General features: G+C 58.0%; 3 protein-coding genes across 3 annotated transcripts; 1 reads left to right on the plus strand and 2 right to left on the minus strand.

The window, feature by feature from the left end:
- Positions 1 to 62: 62 nt before the first annotated feature.
- BTBD19 (BTB domain containing 19) lies at positions 63 to 7546 on the minus strand. Its single transcript, XM_014872208.2, has 8 exons — positions 7432 to 7546; positions 5229 to 5466; positions 4769 to 4822; positions 3192 to 3251; positions 1852 to 1920; positions 1398 to 1529; positions 1103 to 1228; positions 63 to 980 (listed from the first exon to the last, which is right to left on the minus strand). Exons 1-8 carry the CDS (start codon positions 7518 to 7520, stop codon positions 846 to 848), a joined length of 903 nt encoding a protein of 300 aa, XP_014727694.1. The 5' UTR covers positions 7521 to 7546; the 3' UTR covers positions 63 to 845.
- Positions 7547 to 9702: 2156 nt separating this feature from the next.
- DYNLT4 (dynein light chain Tctex-type 4) lies at positions 9703 to 10353 on the plus strand. The gene has a single exon (XM_014872218.2). The coding sequence runs from the start codon at positions 9706 to 9708 to the stop codon at positions 10351 to 10353; it is 648 nt and encodes a 215-aa protein (XP_014727704.2). The 5' UTR covers positions 9703 to 9705.
- A 778-nt stretch (positions 10354 to 11131) lies between these two features.
- PLK3 (polo like kinase 3) lies at positions 11132 to 18440 on the minus strand. The gene is made up of 15 exons (XM_014872091.2): positions 18153 to 18440; positions 17265 to 17372; positions 17062 to 17178; positions 16511 to 16640; positions 16336 to 16423; positions 15706 to 15801; positions 14818 to 15013; positions 14342 to 14468; positions 13829 to 13938; positions 13629 to 13746; positions 13441 to 13524; positions 13097 to 13259; positions 12858 to 12987; positions 12527 to 12637; positions 11132 to 12158 (listed from the first exon to the last, which is right to left on the minus strand). The coding sequence occupies exons 1-15, from the start codon at positions 18309 to 18311 to the stop codon at positions 11964 to 11966; spliced, it is 1932 nt and encodes a 643-aa protein (XP_014727577.1). The 5' UTR covers positions 18312 to 18440; the 3' UTR covers positions 11132 to 11963.
- Between the last annotated feature and the right edge of the window lie 532 nt (positions 18441 to 18972).

Raw genomic sequence — 18972 nt, forward strand, 5'->3', positions numbered from 1 at the left:
CTGTCCCCGTGCCAGGCGTGGGCACGGTGGGCAGCGCCCCCCCCCCCCCCCCCCCCCCCACGCCATCTAAGTTATTTATATCAAAGAGAGCAAAGGTTTATTTTTGTAGTTTGTACAGGCGGTAGTGGGGACTGAAGGTTTATTTTTAAAGAGTAAATATATATATTATATATAAATTACCTGCTGTGTCCGGCCCTTTCTCCTTGGGAACACAGCTGGAAGGGGGAGGTGTGCGTGCTTGAGACAGACCTAGCTGTGTGCACACACGCAATGGGGGGTGCAAGGGGGGCTGCACACTGTGTGTGGCACATGGGGGGGTGGCAGCTTGTCCTGTGTGTGTGTGGCCTGCTGGCAGGGCTTGGCGGGGGTTGGGGTGGGAGGCGTCGGTGCAGCGGTGCATGCCAAGATGCCCATGTGTTCCCTCCTACCTGCACCCCCTCCAAGCCCCAGGGTCTCCGTGCCGCTGCCGTGGAGGGTTCCGTGTCCCTGCCTGGGCAGGTGCTGGCGCTCTCTCCTGCTGCAGCACGGGCCCGCTGCCGGCGGAGGGCAGCACGGCCCTGGGGAAGGGGGAGCTCATCTTGAGTCCCTGCAGGGATCTCTGCAGCCCCACCACCCTTGGGTCACTGCCTGGGCAGCCTGCAGTGACCTTGCACCCATCGCATAGCCCAGCCTTTGCATCACTTTTGGGGGTGACCCAGGCGGCATCATGCCCTTGCCCCGATGCTGTGACGTGGGACAAAGCACCTTATCGATGCTCTTGGTCACGGCAGCATCAGTGCCCAGCCCCACAGCCTGCCCCGCTGAAGAGTCCCTGGTTGGGCTGGACAAAACTCGTTGCCCAACCCCTACTTGGCGTGTGGCTCGAGGTGACGGTGATGGTCGCGGGGCCGCGTGCCCCGGCGGGGGCGGCAGAGGCGGGAGGGGACCCCACTGCCCCTCCTCAGTGCATGGGCACGCCAGGCTGCCGCGATGTGCTCCACCTGTGGGCATGGGGAGAGGGATGGGGGCATCAGCATTGCCAGAGTGTGGTCCTCCTCAGCCCATCCTGCAGCACCCTCCAGCCCTGGGAGTCAGTCAGGAGACACAAAGAACAGCAGCTCACCGGGATGAGGAGGTCCTGCTGGTTGTAGCTCTCCAGTGTCACCAGTTCGCTGGGTGCCAGCAAGGGCAGGCGCAGCTCCCTCACGGGCAGGGCAGCCACCTCCGGCACCGGACGCTCCAGGACAGCCTGTCAGACATCAGGATATGAGGGATGAGGCTGGTGATGTCCTGGGCACCAGGGGAGGTGACACAGCTTCTGTGTGCATCACAGAGCCCTGGGCTCAGGGCTAGGGTGCCTACATTCCCAGCCTGGGTGTCCAGGCACGGCTGGGTGGTCGTTGCTGCATGACACTCACCGAGCTGACGTGTGCCCACTCCCGCACAGCCTGCACCAGGTCCAGCTCATCCACGGCCAGGCGGTCACTGCGCAGCACCCGTGCCAGCACCACGTCAGAGAGCTCACGGAAGCCCTGTGTCCGCACCACTGCCTGCCAGCACACCACAACACCAGGGTGCTGGAACCAGGACCCCACACAACTACCACCCCCGTCCATTAGACACATCCTGGTGCCATCCCTGCCTGGCACTCCAGCATCCCCCAACCCAAACTCCAATCCCCTGGCACTCCAGTACCCCCCAGCCTGCCTCTGCCAGTCACCCAGCATCTTCTCTTCAAATGCTATTTGCTCCTCTCCCAGCCTCCAGGCATCCTGTCCTTAGGGGCTCTGCTCCCTTGCCCCCCTGCAATGCCACGTGCCCCCCATACCCTAGAGTACCCCACACCATGCTCCCCATCACCTGCCACCGTACCGCGGTGCAGCCCTCGATGAAGTCCAGGCAGTGCTGCTGGAGGTCCACCTGACCGTAGGTCACTGCAGCCTGTGAGACAACACAGACACCTGCAAAAGGGGTCGAGGGCAGGAGGGACTTCCCACCAAAGCCCTACAGAAACATGAGCACTCTCAGCGACACAGGTGAGGCAGACATCCCTTTGGGTTGGGTACCACCATGAGAGTGTGGGGAGGAAGGGGCAGCAAGGTTTCCTCCTTTTCTGGCCTGCCCAACAGCATATGTTTTGGTGGCTCTAATGCCCACAATGGTAACCCAGACCCACCCTTAGCAGAACCATGTGATTTTCCACCTCTGCTCAGGCACATCACAGAGCACACAGTAGGGGAGAGGCTCTGGTGCTGTTCTCACAAAGTCACACTTTAGGCACATGAAACCACCAGTCCCCAGCACTCCTTCTGCGGGCACAGGATCAGCTTAAAGCCCCTCACAAGCACCCCATATCCCTGGTGCCAGCCCCATCATGACCCATAGCTGCCATCCCCCACTGCAGCAGGAATTTGGGGTAGCTCTCATTTTCTCCCAGCCCTACTGAGCAATGCTTGTCTCGGGGCTGACACTGCCCATCTGGTTACCAGGAGGGCACAACCCCTTCCCCCCACAGCAGCCCCTGTGTGTGGGGTACTTAGGCCCAGCACAGGCAGGGTGAACATCACCTCCCCTTCCACCACAGCAGGGGACCAGTGCTGACGTAAGTGGGGAGGGCAGACGAGCTGTTTTCTTCAGGTTTGTTTTGTTCTGGGGTTTTGGGGTTTCTTGTTTTGTTTCCTCTGGGCCAGTTTTAGCTCTGTTTATGTCGCAGTGGTCTGGCATCACATTTGACTGGGGCAGGCACCTCACCCCAAGATTGTTTCAGCTCGTGGGAGATGAAACAAATCCCCCTTCTCTGGGGAGCAGCCTTGGTGCCACCAAGTAGCATGGCCAGGGCCATTAGGACCTTCCCAAGGCTATTTTTAGGTGCCTCAGCTCTCAGCAGGGGTTTTGGGACTGGCTCCCCAAAACCCAGTGCCTCCCAGTTTCATGCAGATGATGACAAAGCCCTGGCACCGTGGAGTTCTGGCCATCCCTGCTCAGGGCAATGTGAAAACACTTCTCCGCCAGGCTCTGGTGGCCCCACTGTCCCTTTCAGCCCTGGTACAATCCCAGTGGCCTGGGAGCTGGCAGGGCAGCTGCTGGGCCAGGGGTGAGTGGGAAATCCTGCCCCACTGTCCAGCGGAGAACAGAAGGGTCAAGTCTGCTCCTACCCCAAAACTGTAGAGGTTATTTTTAAGGCTTTGTGACCTTACTGGTGTCACTCTTACCTGCAGGGCCTCGCAGACCTGCTCCACACTCAGCGTGTCCTTGATGAACTTGACACAGAGCTGGAAGGCAGAGAGGGAGAGGGTGGGCATAGGGGGGGGACACATCCTGCCATCCCCCTCCCACAACTCTCAGCATCCCCTGAGCCCCCAGCACATGGAATGTGGGGCAGAGGCACCTCCATCTCCCAGGATTTCATAAGCAATAGCCTGTGCGATGAGGTCTTGCAGTGTGGATGTGGGTAGCCAGCTTAGACACTGATGGAGCCAGGGACCAAGATTGATGTGACCAAACCCAGCCAATCTGATAGTCCCAGGTGGGTCCTCTAATCCTGTCTACAGATGCCATCCATGTTCTGACATAGGGCACAATCCTGGTGCCAGCTGCAGTGCACTGGGTGACCTCAGCTTTGCCCCAGCCCTGCCTGCCAGCTGACCTCTGGCTGTGAGTGTTGGGGAACCAGCATCTCCAGCTGCATCCCATACATGGATGAAGTAGGTGGGATGCAGCCAGACCAGCATGTTTATCAATGAGTAAGACCTCTCTCCTGCCTATCTCAGCTGCCTACCAGAGCCCCAGGGAAACCCAAGGGGATGTGACATGCAGGGACGAGCTGTCAGCTGGGACAGAAGGGCCCTGAGTCATTTGCAGAAGGGATATGAGGTCACCTTGCAGCTGGGAACACTGACATGGTTTTACCAGCTGTCCTTGGTCAGCCCCTTTCCTTCCCACCCCTCCTCTATGCAGGTCATCCCCCTCAGGATGCATTTTATGAGTGGTGGGGTGTGACTAGTGATAGGAGCACCAGGTCCCCCTTTTGTGCTACACCCCTTATATCCCTTCCTTGCCCAGACAGCTGTTTGACAGATCTGTGCCACATCTGGGCTTTGGCTGAGCTTGTTGTCACAGGTCCCATCCCACCACCCTGGCAGGCAGCAGCACACGATTCCTCAGCTCCTGAGGTACTTTCCCGGCGTGATGGGGAGGGAGGGGAAGTCTGGGTGTGAGATGTCAGGTCACGCGTTCAGCCAGGCTGTAATTCAGGAATCAGGCTGATGACGTGGCCTGGCTGCTCTCCCCAACACTGAGCTGCTTCAGCTCCCTGGCTCCTCCTCCTTCAGCTCCCACCCTTCCTCTTTGCTCCTGCTGCCTTCCCAAAACCTTTCCTCCAGAAGCAGCACTGCCTTGGCAGCACCACAGCTGGGGTGCTGACTGCTGCCAGGGATAGGGACTCTCTTTAACTGCATCATCCTGTCAGATGACCAGACAGCATGTGCGGGTGAAGACACAGGGGCTTTCCTTCTGACTTTTGCTGTGCAGGAGATGTGAAACTCCATGTCCTTCCCCATGATTTCTTGGGATTCCCCAGTGGGATTCCCAGCTGCTGCTACTCCCCCTCAAGTGGGATCCCACTGGAGAGACCTTCCAGGATCGAAAACAGGGCCAAGCCTGTGTGATGCACCACGGTACTTTCCTCAGAGGCATCTCCAGCTACCAGCCATGCAAGGGACTTTCCTGGGTTGCTGCCCAGCCCGGGAGTGCTCAGGGACCACTGCCCCTAGCCTAAGCAGCACCTTACCTTGCACAAGTCCTGCAAGCCGTACTCCACCGATGAGGTCAGTACCTCCAGTGCCTGCAGGCAAGAGGGATCTTGTGATCATCAGCATGTGAGGCCATGAATGGGCACAGCAGCCCAGGGTAAAGGGTAGGTATGCTCCTGCCTCCGTGGGAGCTCCTTAGTGGGGCATACAAGATAAGGCTGCTGCATGAAGAAAAATTTAGGTCTCCTGCTGCAGTGTCCCCATTCTCACCATCCAAGGTGTGCACAGCCAGAGGTCCCAAGGCTGGGACAAGGTGCTCTGGACACTCCACTGTGCTGGGTTGAAACCCCACACATTCATTACACTGTTAGCCAGCTAGAGAGCATCACACAGACCATCTTCAACTCTGGCACACCAAGAGTTGCAAAGCAACTTCCTCTGCATCCCCTTCTTGTCCCTCCTATATCCATGGTCCCCACCAGCCCCATCTCCACTCACTATGTGGCTGTTGAGGGTAACACTGTTAGTGTAGAGGAACTCAATGACGGCCAGGAAGACCTCAGGCTGCACGTTGCCCAGGATGAAGGGGCCCTGGGGTGGGACGCTGCTGGAGGAATCCTGGCTGCCCACTGGCGCCTGGCTGAGCATCCCACGGAACGCCTGACAGCGGCACACGAGCACACAGCGGTGTGCAAACACCTTCTGCTGCTCCTGGCCCACCACGAACATCACATCGCTGTGGGGAAAAGGGAACCATGAGGAACACAATGCCTGGAAAGCAAGGGCACAGCCTCCCCTGGGCTGGGACAGGGCACACAGGAAGGGACCTGCTGAGTACCCTTTAATTTTAACCCAGGGATTTGTCCCTACAGGGGAACAGAGGGGACTTTGCTGGTGGCTGTTTCCAGCCATTTGAATGCTGCAGGCGAGGTGAGCACAAAGGATCTTCTGAAAAGCACAGAGAGCTCTGGGTGCTGGCACAGAGAGCCAAGGGTGCTGGCATTGAGCAGGGCAGAGAAAGGCCAAGGACAGCTGGAGAAAGTGACTTTCTCTTTTGGCATAGAAGAGCCAGGGAAAGCGTTGCTGTCACAGGGCTCAGCCTCCTTGACTCATGGGAACTGACTCATCATCTCAAGGATGTGAAGCCTCTGGCATAGCTGCCAGCAGAGCTGGCACTGGCCCAACAGGGTGGCTTGAGGCATACACTAGAGCGCAGGGACCATGATGTTGCCCTATACCCCTTCCCTTCCCAAAATGTTTCCCCAGCTCCATGGCCGCAGGAAAAGAGGGAAAGATCAGGGGAAAGGAAACAAGCAAGAGCCACGGAGTCTCTAGCCTGTGGGCAGCCGTGGCTGTGGCCCATCTATCCCCTTGTCCCTTCTTCCATCCCAGCAGGCCAATGAGCACAAAACATGCCACCCAAACTCTGCCTGCCATGAGGACATGCACAAATCCACGGCCTGACCCTCAGAGTGTCCCACAGGGGGGTGTATGTGCCCACTAGAAGGAAGGACACCCAGGTCATCTCAGGTGTTTATTAGGAGACACACAGCTGGGGCAGGATGGGTGATGCGAGCAGAGCCCAACAGGTCCTCCATGACTGCTCCTGCAAGGGGGATCATGATAAACTGTTCTGTGATTGAGCTCCACAGGCCAAGAGGGGCACGCTGAATGCAGGACGCAGGCTGCGAGATGTGGGACGCCAGCTGTGATTATGGCATTCAAGGTCTGGGATGTAGGACACAGGCTGCATGCTGGGTAAAAAACGAAGGTTGCAGGATGTGGGATGCAGAACAAAGGCTAGAGTGCAGGCTGTGAGGTACAGGCTACAGGAGAAAGGATGCAGGATGTGGAATGAAGTAGATGGATGCAGAGCACAGATTTCAGGTTGCAGGATGCAGATTGCAGGATGTGTAGATAAGGGGTGTGGGTTGAAAGATGCAAGCAGCACGACAGAGGCTGAGAATGACCAGGCACTAACAGCCGCTCCTCTACTGCCTGCTGCTGTGGCTGGGAAGTTTTCACTGGAACTTCTCTTCTGGGTGGCCAAAACTTTCAGCAGAAATGGGGATTTCCTTAGATAGGTCTGATGTTCCTTAGGCTGGCCAGACCTCAGCAGGAAGTGGGTGAAGAGGACCAGAGCAAGGCAGGACATACCATAAGGGAAGCCAAGGCAGCATCTCCATCTCTGCTTCCTGCTCTGACAAGAGGTGGCAGGAATGCCAAACCCTGTGAGGAGGGATGCCAGGCTGTTGCATGCCCTCCGGGGCTGGAGTAAAACACCAGTAAAGCCAGGTGAGAGAGGAACTGAGCAGGGAGGAGGCTGCCTCTGCAGAGTTCAGTGTACCCCATCCCTGGCAAGGGCAAGAGCCCAGCACAGGACTTACCCTGAGATACTGCCTTGCCCTTTCGGCACCATGTCTGGGGACAGAGGGTGGTCTGGGCACACCCGGGAACTTTCCTTCCTCCGGAGGGATGATGGCTGTCCAGGGTGGGCTAACCTGGGCATACCTGGACTCCTGCTGTCATGCGGGTGTGTGTGGGGAGCACTGCACAAGCCATCAGCTGCCCGGGGCTCCCCCAACTCCAGCGGGCCCAAATCGCCCCAGCAGGGAGAGCTTGGGGCTGCGGGAAAACAGCACGGAAGAGCCGCCGGGGGCTTCAGGGGGCTGGGGGGAGGCGGCACGGCCCGGGCCCTCACCTGAACTGGGGGTTGTTGACCAGGGTGCGCAGGGCAGCGGTGAAGGCGGCCACGTCGCCCTGCAGCCGCGCCGAGCAGGGTCCGGCCATGGGCTGCCTCAGGGAGCACGGCGGCGGAAGGAGGAGCAAGCTGGCGGGAGAGGCCGGGGGCTGGCGGGACGGCAGCTGGAGGCTGTCGGGAGGCCGAGCAGCCCGGGCAGGCCGCGGGGAGGAAGCCAGCAAGCTGCGTCGTACGGCACGGCCCATCGCTAGGGAAACCTGGCAGGCAGCGCTGGGGCTGGAGGCCGGGCTGCCGGGGGAGCAGTGGGAGGGAGCGATGGGACAGTGAGGCATGAAACACAACCTTGCTGCCAGGGCGGCTCCGGCACTCAGCGGATGGGGAAGTAGGGTTGCCAGTGGAATTCCTTGCTCTGTTTCATGGCTTGGCTCTGGCGCAGCTGGCACGGGGACAAAGCTGGTGGCTTTGCTGTGGAGCAAAGAGAGGGGTGAAGAAAGGCAGGCAGCTGGGATTTTAGGGAGGCAGCCCGTGCACGGAGGTCATCCTCACCTCCACCTGCACAGCCCCCATGGAAAGGCGCTGGGCATAGCTGGGTCCCCAGCAGCAGCACTGGAGCAGAATGGGGCCCACGAGGGAGATTTCCCCCTGAAATGGGGGAAGCCTTCTCTCCTGCAATGCTCCAGGCCAGAGCCCTGCAGCTCTCACATCTGCCTAGGGTACAGGTGACTGCAGGCAGAAAAAAGCATCTCCAGTCTCAAAGAAAGGCTTGGGTGGGAAGGGACAATTTAGTTCCAACTCTGCTGCCATGGGCAGGGATGCCATCCACTAGATCAGGTTGCTCACCTAAGCCCAAACCAAGTGCTGTGCCAGGGCATGCATGGTCCTCATTCTCCAGCCTTGGCTGCCTCAAGCAGCCCAAGGAGGGGATTGCCCATGGAGGGATCCACCCTTGCTTGTCAGTGGGTGGGGTGAGGGAAAGGCAGAAATGGGGCTCAGAGCTGAGGCAGCACCCCAAGTAAATGGGGTCTAGCTGGCAAAGCACTTGGCAGCACTAGCCAGAGGCAGCCTATAAATACCTCCGACAGGAGATAGAAACACAAAAGCCATCTCCACTTTCCTCAAATAGCACGGCAGCTGGGCCAGACAAAGGCACATTGATGGAGTAGCTCTGTCGTACTAGCTGGGCTGGGCTCCACTGACAGAGAGAAACCCTGGCTAGAGTTGGGAGCCCCCAGGGACCTGCTCACCCCCCAGGCATTACAGCAGCAGCGTCCCTGGCATGTGCTAGGGCTGTGCTCCATCCAGTCCCTGTGAGTGTTCAAGACTGGGTTGGATAGGGCAATCTGGTCAAGGGATGGCATCCCTGCCCATTGCAGATGATTTGGAACTAGGTGATCTCTTAGGTCCTTTCCAACACAACCCACTCTGTGCTTATATGATTCAATGGGGGCCCCTGGTGCAGTGAGGCATAAATGCTCTAAGGATGCAAATGTTTGAGCAAAATCAAGCTGTTGGAGGGCCCAGCCCCAGTGCATCCCATAGTCAGGGCACAAAGTAGTGATTACAGTGGATACTCTCCAGCCCCTGCTCTTCTCTTGCTCATCCAACACCAGGCTACGTTTTTCAGGGCTGGCAGGGAGCTGAGGTTGGAGGGCACATGCCTGGAGTAACCACATCCCTGTACTGGCACATCTGAAAGTGTAGAGAGGGCAGGAATGAAGGGGAACAGAGCTGTCTGGTGACTGGGGAACAAGGAGTTACAGAAGCCATGCCCCAGAACAGCTCTGGAGACCTAAGGTGTCACATAGCAACACTTCACCTTCCGGTAGCACAACAGGTTTGGTCCTGCTCACAACAAGCTGCAAGACAAAGATTGGTCCTGGGCAGTGACATCCGCCAGAAACAAGTCCCCTGGGTTTACTCTAGAAGGACAGGAGTGGGACTAAAGGTAAGTGTGGGATCAGATGCAGGAACACTGGGGAAAGAGCCACTCACCTGTGCTGAGGGAAAGGCTGGGGATGGGAGAACAGAGGGCTGTGTGCACCATGCGTTGCTGCACTGCATCAGCCCCAGCTGGCCAAGTCTGATGGGCATGGAAGAGAGCTGTCATAGATCTCCCAGCCCCTCTGCACCTTGCCTCACAGAGACTCACATGCCAGGAAGCATAGGATTTGCAGAGGGCAGGGAGAAGTGAGGCAGAGAGGCAGGGGAATGGAGAGGCTACAGGATACCTGCCTCACCTAACATTCGGGTACATCTCCTTTGCAGGCCAGCCCTATGGCTGAGCAGCCCTTCCCAGAGACAACCCTGCTAGCCCAGGTGCTGGCTGCAGACAGCACTGAAGCCCCTTTAGTCCGGACTACACACCGTGGGTCACAGCCCCCAGCCCGGGGCACCGAGGACAGCAAACCACCGCCCCTGCTCTCCCGCCGCAACTCCATCCTCAGCCGCCGCAGTTCCTTCGGGATGATTCCAGGGAGCAGGCGGCCCTCCATTGGCCCCTGGCTGTTCCACAGACGGGTTAGCTTCTCTGGGCTCCCCATTTTCCAACCCATTCTCAAGGCCCGCCTTGAAAACACTTACAGGATGGGGCCAGACAAAGGCTGCAAGTTTGATGCAGAGCAAGTGCAGCGAGTGCTGGAGGGGACCCTGGCCTGTGCCTTGGGGACAACTGTGTACAGTCCCCAGGGCAGTGCCCCACTAGCCCAGAGTCTGACTGAGCTGCTGCAGAACCAGGCCAAGGAGGTGGTGCCACCCCGTTACAAACTGGTCTGCCATGTAGTCCTGGGCCAGCAGGGCAAGCAGAGCCTTGTGGTGGCCAGCCGGGGACTGTGGGACCCTGAGACTGACAGCTTTGCCTCTGCCACCTTCTCCAACGCCTCCCTCTTTGCTGTGGCCACAGTGTACGGAGTCTACTTCGAGTAGCATATGCCTCTCCATCCTCCCACTCTTGTAGAGTTGTGGGGAGACAGCAGCTGAAATAAAGAGACTTTGTCCAGCTCTGTGTCATACCTGGAGTCTTGGGCCAGAGTGTGTGCAGGGAGCAAGAGACAGATGCTCACTCCAGCCTCAGGTCACACCCACGCTGCAGTTCCCACTACTACAATTTGCAAAAAGACTCAAGTGGCAGCAAACACAAGAGGCTGGATTTCCCTGGAACAGGCAACTGCCCAAGGCTGTTGGAGCAGCTCAGGCTGCTTCCCACAGCACAAGCTGCTCCCAGGCAGATTGATTACACAGATCACCTTCAAAGCAAGCTCACAGAGCTCTTTCCTGGCTTCATGCCCAGCTCATATCCCATCACATAAGATGTCAGTGCAAGGGCCCAGGCAACCCCTCCACCACCTCATAGGGTCATAGCTCCTGCCTTCTGCAGCTCAGCAGAATCAAGAGAGCAGCTGGGTTGGGTCCAAGTGCAGAAAGGCCTGGGACTGAGTCTGGCAGCAGCAAGAAGTTGAAGCAGCTCCAGGGCTCCACCAGTGTAAGCAAGAGCTAACTCTGCCCTTTGTGCCAGTCCCAAGAAAGCAGTGGAAAAAAATGGAGGTACCACATGGGCTCCTCACAATCATCCTGCCTCCCTGACCTTATTCCCCAGCATCAGTCAGTGGCAAGAAGGGTCATCCCCGACAGGCAGAAGCAGCTCTGGAGCAAGAATGATGCTGAAGCCCTTTTGTGACTCCAGCTTCAAACAAGGCAGATACAGTTTGCCCTTACACAAATAAGTTTTTATTGAGACAAGTCAAGGAGAGGGGGAACTGCACATGGACAGACCAACAGGAAAATAAATAATTCCATATAAATAAGATACATAAATAGTCCCACAGGGCAGAGACTGCCTTGAAATAAGAAACAACCCTGGGTCCCAACAAAATGAGGGCTTCTCCAGGCAAGTCCTCAGATCCCATCCCCCACCCTTTATCAAACCTCAAGTTGTACCAGACAATTCACAATTTGGGAAAAGACAGGGCACAGTTGGGCCCAGCACAGCTCCCTCCTTAGTGTAACAGTTGTGGAGTGGCCCACACCAGTCCACAGAGTCCCTGGCAGGGCAGGCAGCACCCTTCACCACTGCCCACTCCTGGGAAGGCGGTTTCCTATCCCACAGCACCCAAAGTTTGAGATCAAGGCTGTACCAGCCATCTCCAGGCCATGCAGAAGGTCTGTGCAACTGATTCATCAACTGGGGCAGGGGAGCCTGACCCTCCACCACAGGTAGTTGCCAGCCAGCCCCAAACCCAGCTGCAGGACACTCGCCCACCACCACCTCCCTGTAACAACTTACTCCATTCCATCAAGACCAGCTCCACCAGAGCAGGAGCTGCCAGTGGGAAGACAGCGATTGCCCAGAGCCAGGGAGCAGCAAGGATATCCAGACCCACTGCTGTAACCACATCCACAGGTCTTAGTCCAGAGTCCAGCTGAGCACCGGGATGCATGGTGCCCAGGGGAGTAGCCAGCACCACATCACATCTCCCATCCCATGGGAGGACAGGGGGAAACCTCTGTGTCCAGACAGGGTCCCCCGAGGTCCCAGGCTAGGCCTCGGCCCATTCTTGGAGAAGCTTAAGAATGTATCTGAGGCGGTGGTGGAGCTCAGGAGAGCAGCCCAGCTCCTGGATGCTGCACAGCTTGTAAGTGTAAGAGTTGCGATCCCGGTTGATGTAGGTGACAAGGCAGGAGTGGTCAGGCTTACTAATGATCACCTTGGTGTGGTCATTGTAGAAATTCACCTAGGAGACAAGTTGGGCTTGGTTTAAACCCATGCTTCCCACAGCATGTTGGGAAGCAGGATGGAGGAGGCACATTTCCTGCCTCAACTCGTTCCTCCTCCCCAACCTGCCCGGGAGCATCTCTGCCCATACCCCAGGGCAGGAATGAGCCAGCCCTAGTACAGGGGCAGATAGAAGCATCCAACTGAAGTGCTATGTCTCCCCATGGGCTGGGGAAGCTGCAACCAGCAGCCCCAGGCACTGGAGCAGCATCCTGCACCCACAGCTGTTTTCACAGCTGGATTTTCCATTTGGGCTGTGGCATACAAGATCCAACACAGAACAGAAGATGCCAATCTGGCCTCTTCTTCACAGTGCCCCACACATACCTGGAGGGTGCCACTGCTGAAGAGCATGAGCAAGGCTTGGTCAGTCTTCACCCACTGCAGGAGGAGCAGGGCTGGCTGCCCGAGGTCATCTATGCTGGGCAGGTCACCTCCCTTTGAGAAGAGAGTCTGCATAAGTCACTGGTCCCACACCTGGGAGCACTTCCACCAGTCCACACAACACCAAAGCTGGGTACTCCCTCAGTGGAGTCCCCACTCCCAGGGCACAACCTTGTGTGTCCACCTGGCCACAGCTGCAAGCAGGGAGTCCAACCAGCCCAAGTGGTGTGGTCAAGCCATGACCCAATGTCCAGCCCTGGGTCCCAGCACTCACCTTCATGAGATGCTGCTCCATATAGGATGCAAAGTAGCGCAAGACACTCATCTGTCCCTGCAGCTGCTCGGGGATGGCAGACACAGAGAACACCAGGTGCTTGCTGTTGGTCGGGTTGTAATGTACAGTCCTGGAAGGGAGCAGAGCATGAATTTTGGGGATGTCCACCCTGGTAGACTCCCCTTCCTACCCAAGAAGGTTCCCCAGAGACAGAGATCAGCCCCATTCCCACCGCTCACCTGCGGTTAGGGGAAAGTGTCATGTGCGTGCCATTGTTGAAGAGGACCCCAATACTGCGGTTGGAGAGCTGGTAGCCAAAGCCATACTTGTTGGAATAATCCACCCACTTGCTCACCCAGACAAAGTGCTCATGGCGGGCCAGGGAAGCTGGATTTTTCTCCGCTGTTGGAGAAGAGAGGAGATGAGCAATGCAGCCAGCCCCTGTCCATCTCACCTCCCCAGCAGCAGGCTCTGGCACCATTTAGGGTGCCATTTGTACCCCAAGTAGCAGCCATGCCTTCATCCCATAGGGAAGGGGATGCACAGCACCCTATCCCATCCCAGAGCTGTCCAACCAGTTTACCTGGAGGCATGGAGGAGAGGCAGGTCCGCAGGAGCCGGACAGCTGACTCGATGATGGCAGAGGCAGTGACGCAATCTTCAAAGACTGTGGGGAGAAGATGACAGGCTGAGTCAGCCGGCCCCACTATCAGCCCAGGCATGACAGGAAGCTTGGGGCAGGCTGGGGTGGCTGGGACTGGCATTGCTCACCTTCACAGCTGCTGGCCATCGTTCCCCGGATGGAGGGGGACACAGACTTGTGAGACGTCTCCTCCACCACTGTCTCCACGGGGCTGGAGCTGGCACTACGGCACGACACAGGCGTGGCCTGTGGAGAGACACGGCTCTGTCATGGTCTGCCTGCTCCCCCAAAGAAAGGCATGCATGCATGGCCTCGGAGATGTTCTCACCTCATTCCCTTCCACAGTTTTATAGCTCATCTGCCGACAGATTGATGTCTTCATCAGCCCAGTAACCAGCTTGGAGATGTCATCTCTGTCCGCTGAAGAGCCCTTCTTGGCTGAGGAAAGAGCAAGAGATGAGCACGCTGCTAAGCGGAGAGGCTGAGGACATCCAGGCCACCCCTTCCAGTAGCTCAGCCCTCCCTTATCTATCCCTGTGCCCATGGAGGCAAGGAGGGTGTCAGACAACTGCATCCCACTTTCACTTCCCAGTTCTCATGCAACACAGGACTTCTAGGAGGAACTGCCCCATGGGTTGTGGCACCGTATCCGCTTATCCGCTCTCCAGGCACACATCCGTGCCAGGCCATCAGCCCAAGAAGGGCAGGGGCACACCCAGCTTATGCTGTTCCCAGGCACAGGGTCCAGAGAGATCCATCAGAAGGTCTCTCCAGAAAACAGGATCCACTCCTTCCTGAAGGAGGAGTCACCCAGAGGCTCCTTGGCAAGGCACAAACTTACCCTTGGGTTTCTTCTTCCCAAAGAGTGTCTTGGTGACTTTAGCAAACAGAGTCTTTGCAGGATTTGGGGGACTCAGCTCTGGAGTCATCACACAGCTGCTAGGAGGGAGCTTCTCAGGCGTATAGCCCTGCAGAGAGGTCAGGAGAGAGGTTTGGTTTCCATAGGCCACATGCTCCAGGCAGAGCAGCTGCCTGGGGCTGACCACACTCATTCACATCCCTCCTGACAGCCAGCTTGTGTTTCTGTCAAGCCTTGGAACCATGACTGGCATCAGCACAGGAAACAACCCCTTGCTATAGCAACAAGGCAGCAGAAACACACTAGATCCCTCAGTTCCTCTGGCTGGCATTTGGGCAGGACAGCGGCTGCTTCCTTTGAAGGACTGACACTTAGGACAAGGACAGCACCCTGCACAGCCTAAAAAGTCTCATCCCACCAGGAGAAGGGTACCTTGACCCAGGCCCCCACCCACTCACCTTGAAGAACTCATGGTCCAAAATCTCCTCAAGGGTGAGGCGGTCCTGGGGATTGCGTCTGAGGATGCCAGTGATGAGGTGCTTGGCAGGCAGGGAGAGGAAGACTGGGAGGGTGTATTCCACCTGCTTGATACACCTGTAGGTCTCCTTGAGGTCAGAGGTCTCAAAGGGAGGGTTCCCACACAGCAGGGTGTACCTGGGAGGGAACAAGCATGCCAAAGTCAGATCCCCACCAGGCCTGTGACTCAGCAGCACTTAAAGCAAGGAAGTTATTGGCATTTGGCCGGCCACACCTGGCTGAGAGCACCACTTTCAGCCCCGACAGCCACGCTTACATCCGGCCACGCTTCCTCCTAGCAACTGTTTAGAGCAACAGGCAAAGAGCCTTGAGGAAGGACAAAGAGCTGGCAGGCAAAGGCCACCCGCTGCTGCCACTGCTCCCACCCGTGTAGCCATCAGGGTGGAAAATGGAGCAGGAAGCTTGCAGGCAGCAGCCGGGTGAGGGGCTGGATGTGTTGAAATAGTGATCGCTCCCTGAGCAAACAGCACGGCAGCCACGGAGATTTTCCATTGTTTATCAGGTTCAAGTGTGGTCAAGCCTGCTTTGAACTGGAGCTGAGTGCAGCACAAGTACACCTGCTATGTGCAGGTCCTGCTTGCACAGTCTCCACACAACTACAGGCTACATCTGCTACAGATGGCTACAGGCAGCACCTGCTCCAAAGTAAGGCTGGGCAGGATCCAGCCAGTCACTCCCCTCCCAGCAACCACTGCAGAGCCACAAGGCACAGCACAAGAAAACTTCCTCATTGGGTTGCCCACAGAGCAGCTGCCCCCCACCCCAGGAAGCGTGCCTGGACCCCTCCCCACCCAGCAGCACAGACTTACATGACACAGCCCAGAGACCATACGTCCGACTCTGGTCCGTGGCCCTGTCTCAGCAGCACTTCTGGGGCCAGATAGTTGGGGGTCCCACATATTGTCCTGTGGGGCAGAGTACCAGATCAGTGCATGCTCCACATCCCCTCACAGACAGCCTCCCCCTCTCCAAAGCTCTGGGATTTAGCTTACAGCCTTGTCCTCCTCACTCCATTTGGCTCTTTGTGGCAGAAAGTCACCCTCCATCTACAAGGGGTCCCATACAGGCTACCTCCTCTCCAGCTCACGGGGGTCAGTAGCAGCTGCTCTTGGGGAACTGTTGGGAAGAGCCTGTCCCAGAGCTGAGGAGGAACAGAGCCTTTGTGTCTCAGCCTATGCAGCCGGCACGGCAGCCGGGCAGGCACAATAGCAATAGTCAACACATTGTTCTCCCTGACGGCTGCAAGCTCAGTCCCGGAGCACCACAAAGCCCCCAGCCCCCTCGCCTTGCCTGCATCTGGAGCAGGAATTGCTCCCTCACCCCAGGAAGGGGCCCTAAGGCTTCCTCTCCCAAGACCAGGACGCACCCCTTGCCCCTCCGCTCTCCTGGGAAGCCACAGAAAGAAGGAGGATTCTGCAAAAGGAAAACCTCAAACTTACTTTTTCTTCTGGTCAGAGACATCCTGGCAAGCAGCCAGCCCAAAGTCCCCCACTTTCAGCTCCATGTTTTCATTGATGAAGAAGTTGCCTGCAAGCCAAAGGTAATGCATCACCACACGTCCCTTGGGGACAGTTTGCTCCCCACACAACACCATGTGCCGACCACAGCACCTACCAAGCTTGAGGTCTCTGTGCAAGATGCCCTTGAGGTGAAGGTATTTCAAGCCTGAGATGATCTGTTTGAGGTAATAGCGCACTTCGGGCTCCAGCAGGGTATGGCGGGCCTTCCAGATGTGGGCCAGAGACTGCAAAGGGAGAGAAGACAGCTTGTGATGCAGGCAGGGAGAACAGGCAGCCCTGCTGACTAGGCATAGGGTAGGCAGGGTCAAAGCCAGTTCTTCCAGAAGTTGCACATTCACAAACAACCCTTCTTTCACAGTCGTGACCTCAGCAGACTCCCCACACGAGGTTGAAGCTGCTCATCAGAGCCATGGGAACCTCTGGACTTATGGTGGCCACACCATGAGCAGGCAGTCCAAGAAAGCCAGACAGCTGATGGAGTGCCCAGTGCCATGCAAAATCACTCTGCTTATGGTGAGCTCAGAGATGTGACAGCTGACAATTCAGGAAAAAGGGAGTGCTAAAAAAACACTTCGGTAAGGCCAGTTCCAACCAGCTACAGCTGTTTAGATGATCCTTTGACAAGGAGGCCACAGCAGCACTGACCTTCCTACTGCAGTGCTCCAGAAAGATGTAGATGCTCTCTGAGTCCTCAAAGTAGTGGGAGAACTTGACGATGTGCTTATGGTGCAAGTCCCGATGTAACTCGATCTCATTGGTGATCTGGAAGAGAGCAGCAGTGTCAGGTGAGCACAGGGCCCCCGCTGTCCCCCACCAGTTCAGCACTCCACCAGCCCCACAGCACCCACCTTCTCCCGCTGGTGAGGTTTAGCCACCCGGCTGTGAGGAATGACCTTCACGGCATAGGTTTTGTTGCTAGAGAGGTCTGTCATTTCATAGCATCGTGCAAATCCACCCTACAAGGGAAGAGGTGGTTACAGATGGGTGAGAGACAGCTCCTTACCCCTGCCTGCTTACAAGCCTCCTCCTCCTCCCTTCCCTGGCAGCACAGCCCGGCAAGCGTCACTCGCTCCCTCCTGCTGTATCGCCCACTAAGATCTGAACTATGATGCTCTCAACCAGGTATTTTCTTCGCCCATTTCTTGTAAAACCTCCAAGGCATTTTTCCTCCCACTACGGCCGGACTTTGCATCTTTCCACATGATAGATCAACCTGGAAAGTCCTGCGCAGGGCAGGAAGCCCGGGGACCGGAGGCCATCGAAAGGCAGCCCCATGGAGACAGGTTTTTCCTGCCATGATGTCAGCCTCCAATCTGCAGACTCAGCCGCTGAGCCCGCTCGGGCCGGGCTGGGAACCGGCACCCTCCTCCTACACACTCTGCTGTCAGCCGGAGGAAAAGTTGCGTGCAGCGGAGCGGCGCGGGCCAGCACCCCTGGGAACCGGGGCACCCACCGGCCCACGCACACCCCGCGGGGCGCCCCGAAACCGATGCGGCTCCGATAGCCGCCGAGGCACGCAGCCAGCCCGGGTGATTCACTGCTTCCAGCACTGCTGCGGGCCCGCTGGGAAAGGCGGAGAGGGTGGGGGTGAGGCCGGCAGCCGAGGGGATGCATCCAGCCCTTGGGTGGGGGGCCAAGCAAGCGCGCAGCCCCCGCCCTTCCCCTCGCCCGCACCGGCTCACCCGGTGCCCTCAGCGACGGCCCAGCCCCTTTTTCCCATTCCCTATTCCCGGTACCTTTCCCAGCAGGCGGCCCTTGCAGTAGGAGCGGCCGGAGATCGGGTCGGTGATGATGCGGGTGGTCTCGGCCGCGCGGGGCGGCGGCGCCGGGGCGGGCGCGGGTCGCGCGGGGAGGGAGGCGGCGGGGAAAGGGGGGAAGAGGCCGGCGGACTCCATGGCGGGCTCGGGAGGATGAGGAAGCTCCCGGGCTGGGGCTCCGCCGCGCCCCGCGCACGTGGCCCCACCGGCGCGCGCCACCGCTGCCGCCCCGGGAATCCCGCCGCCTTTATCAGGGGTGCGATGACGTCACCCGGGAGGCCCCGCCCCGGGGCGGCCCCGCGCCGCCCTTAAAGGGGCCGCAGCACGGGGAATGGGGTGCGGTTTCAGGATTCTAGGAATGTACTGGCGGCCCTCTGGCAGCTGTGACACTGCGGGGGTGAAACCCAGACAGCGCCTCCACCGCACAGGGGCCCAGCCCTGCACACACGGTGGCACTTACCTAGCATAGGGTCCCCCCCAAGTAGCTAACACCCCTCCTACAGACAGACTCAGGGACATTCTCCTCTTGCCTCAGGGTTCTCCTACAGTCACACCCAGACCCCAAAAACATACAGAGCTCCCCCCGCTGTCTCCCAGGACATACATAACCCCCGCCACGCACATCTGTAAATACACACACACAGCGCCTGCTCACGGGGTGTTTCCCCTCACAGGTGTTACCAGTGCGTGCCACACGGCCATCTGTCCTTACACCTCCTTCTCATGGAAAGGTTGTGGCCCAGGGAGGGTTTTCAAAGCCCCTGTGGGCCCTGACCTTCCCCCCCTTGTGATAAACTCG

Source organism: Sturnus vulgaris, chromosome 9 (assembly GCF_052056855.1).
Source record: "Sturnus vulgaris isolate bStuVul1 chromosome 9, bStuVul1.hap1, whole genome shotgun sequence".
Classification (NCBI taxonomy): domain Eukaryota; kingdom Metazoa; phylum Chordata; class Aves; order Passeriformes; family Sturnidae; genus Sturnus; species Sturnus vulgaris.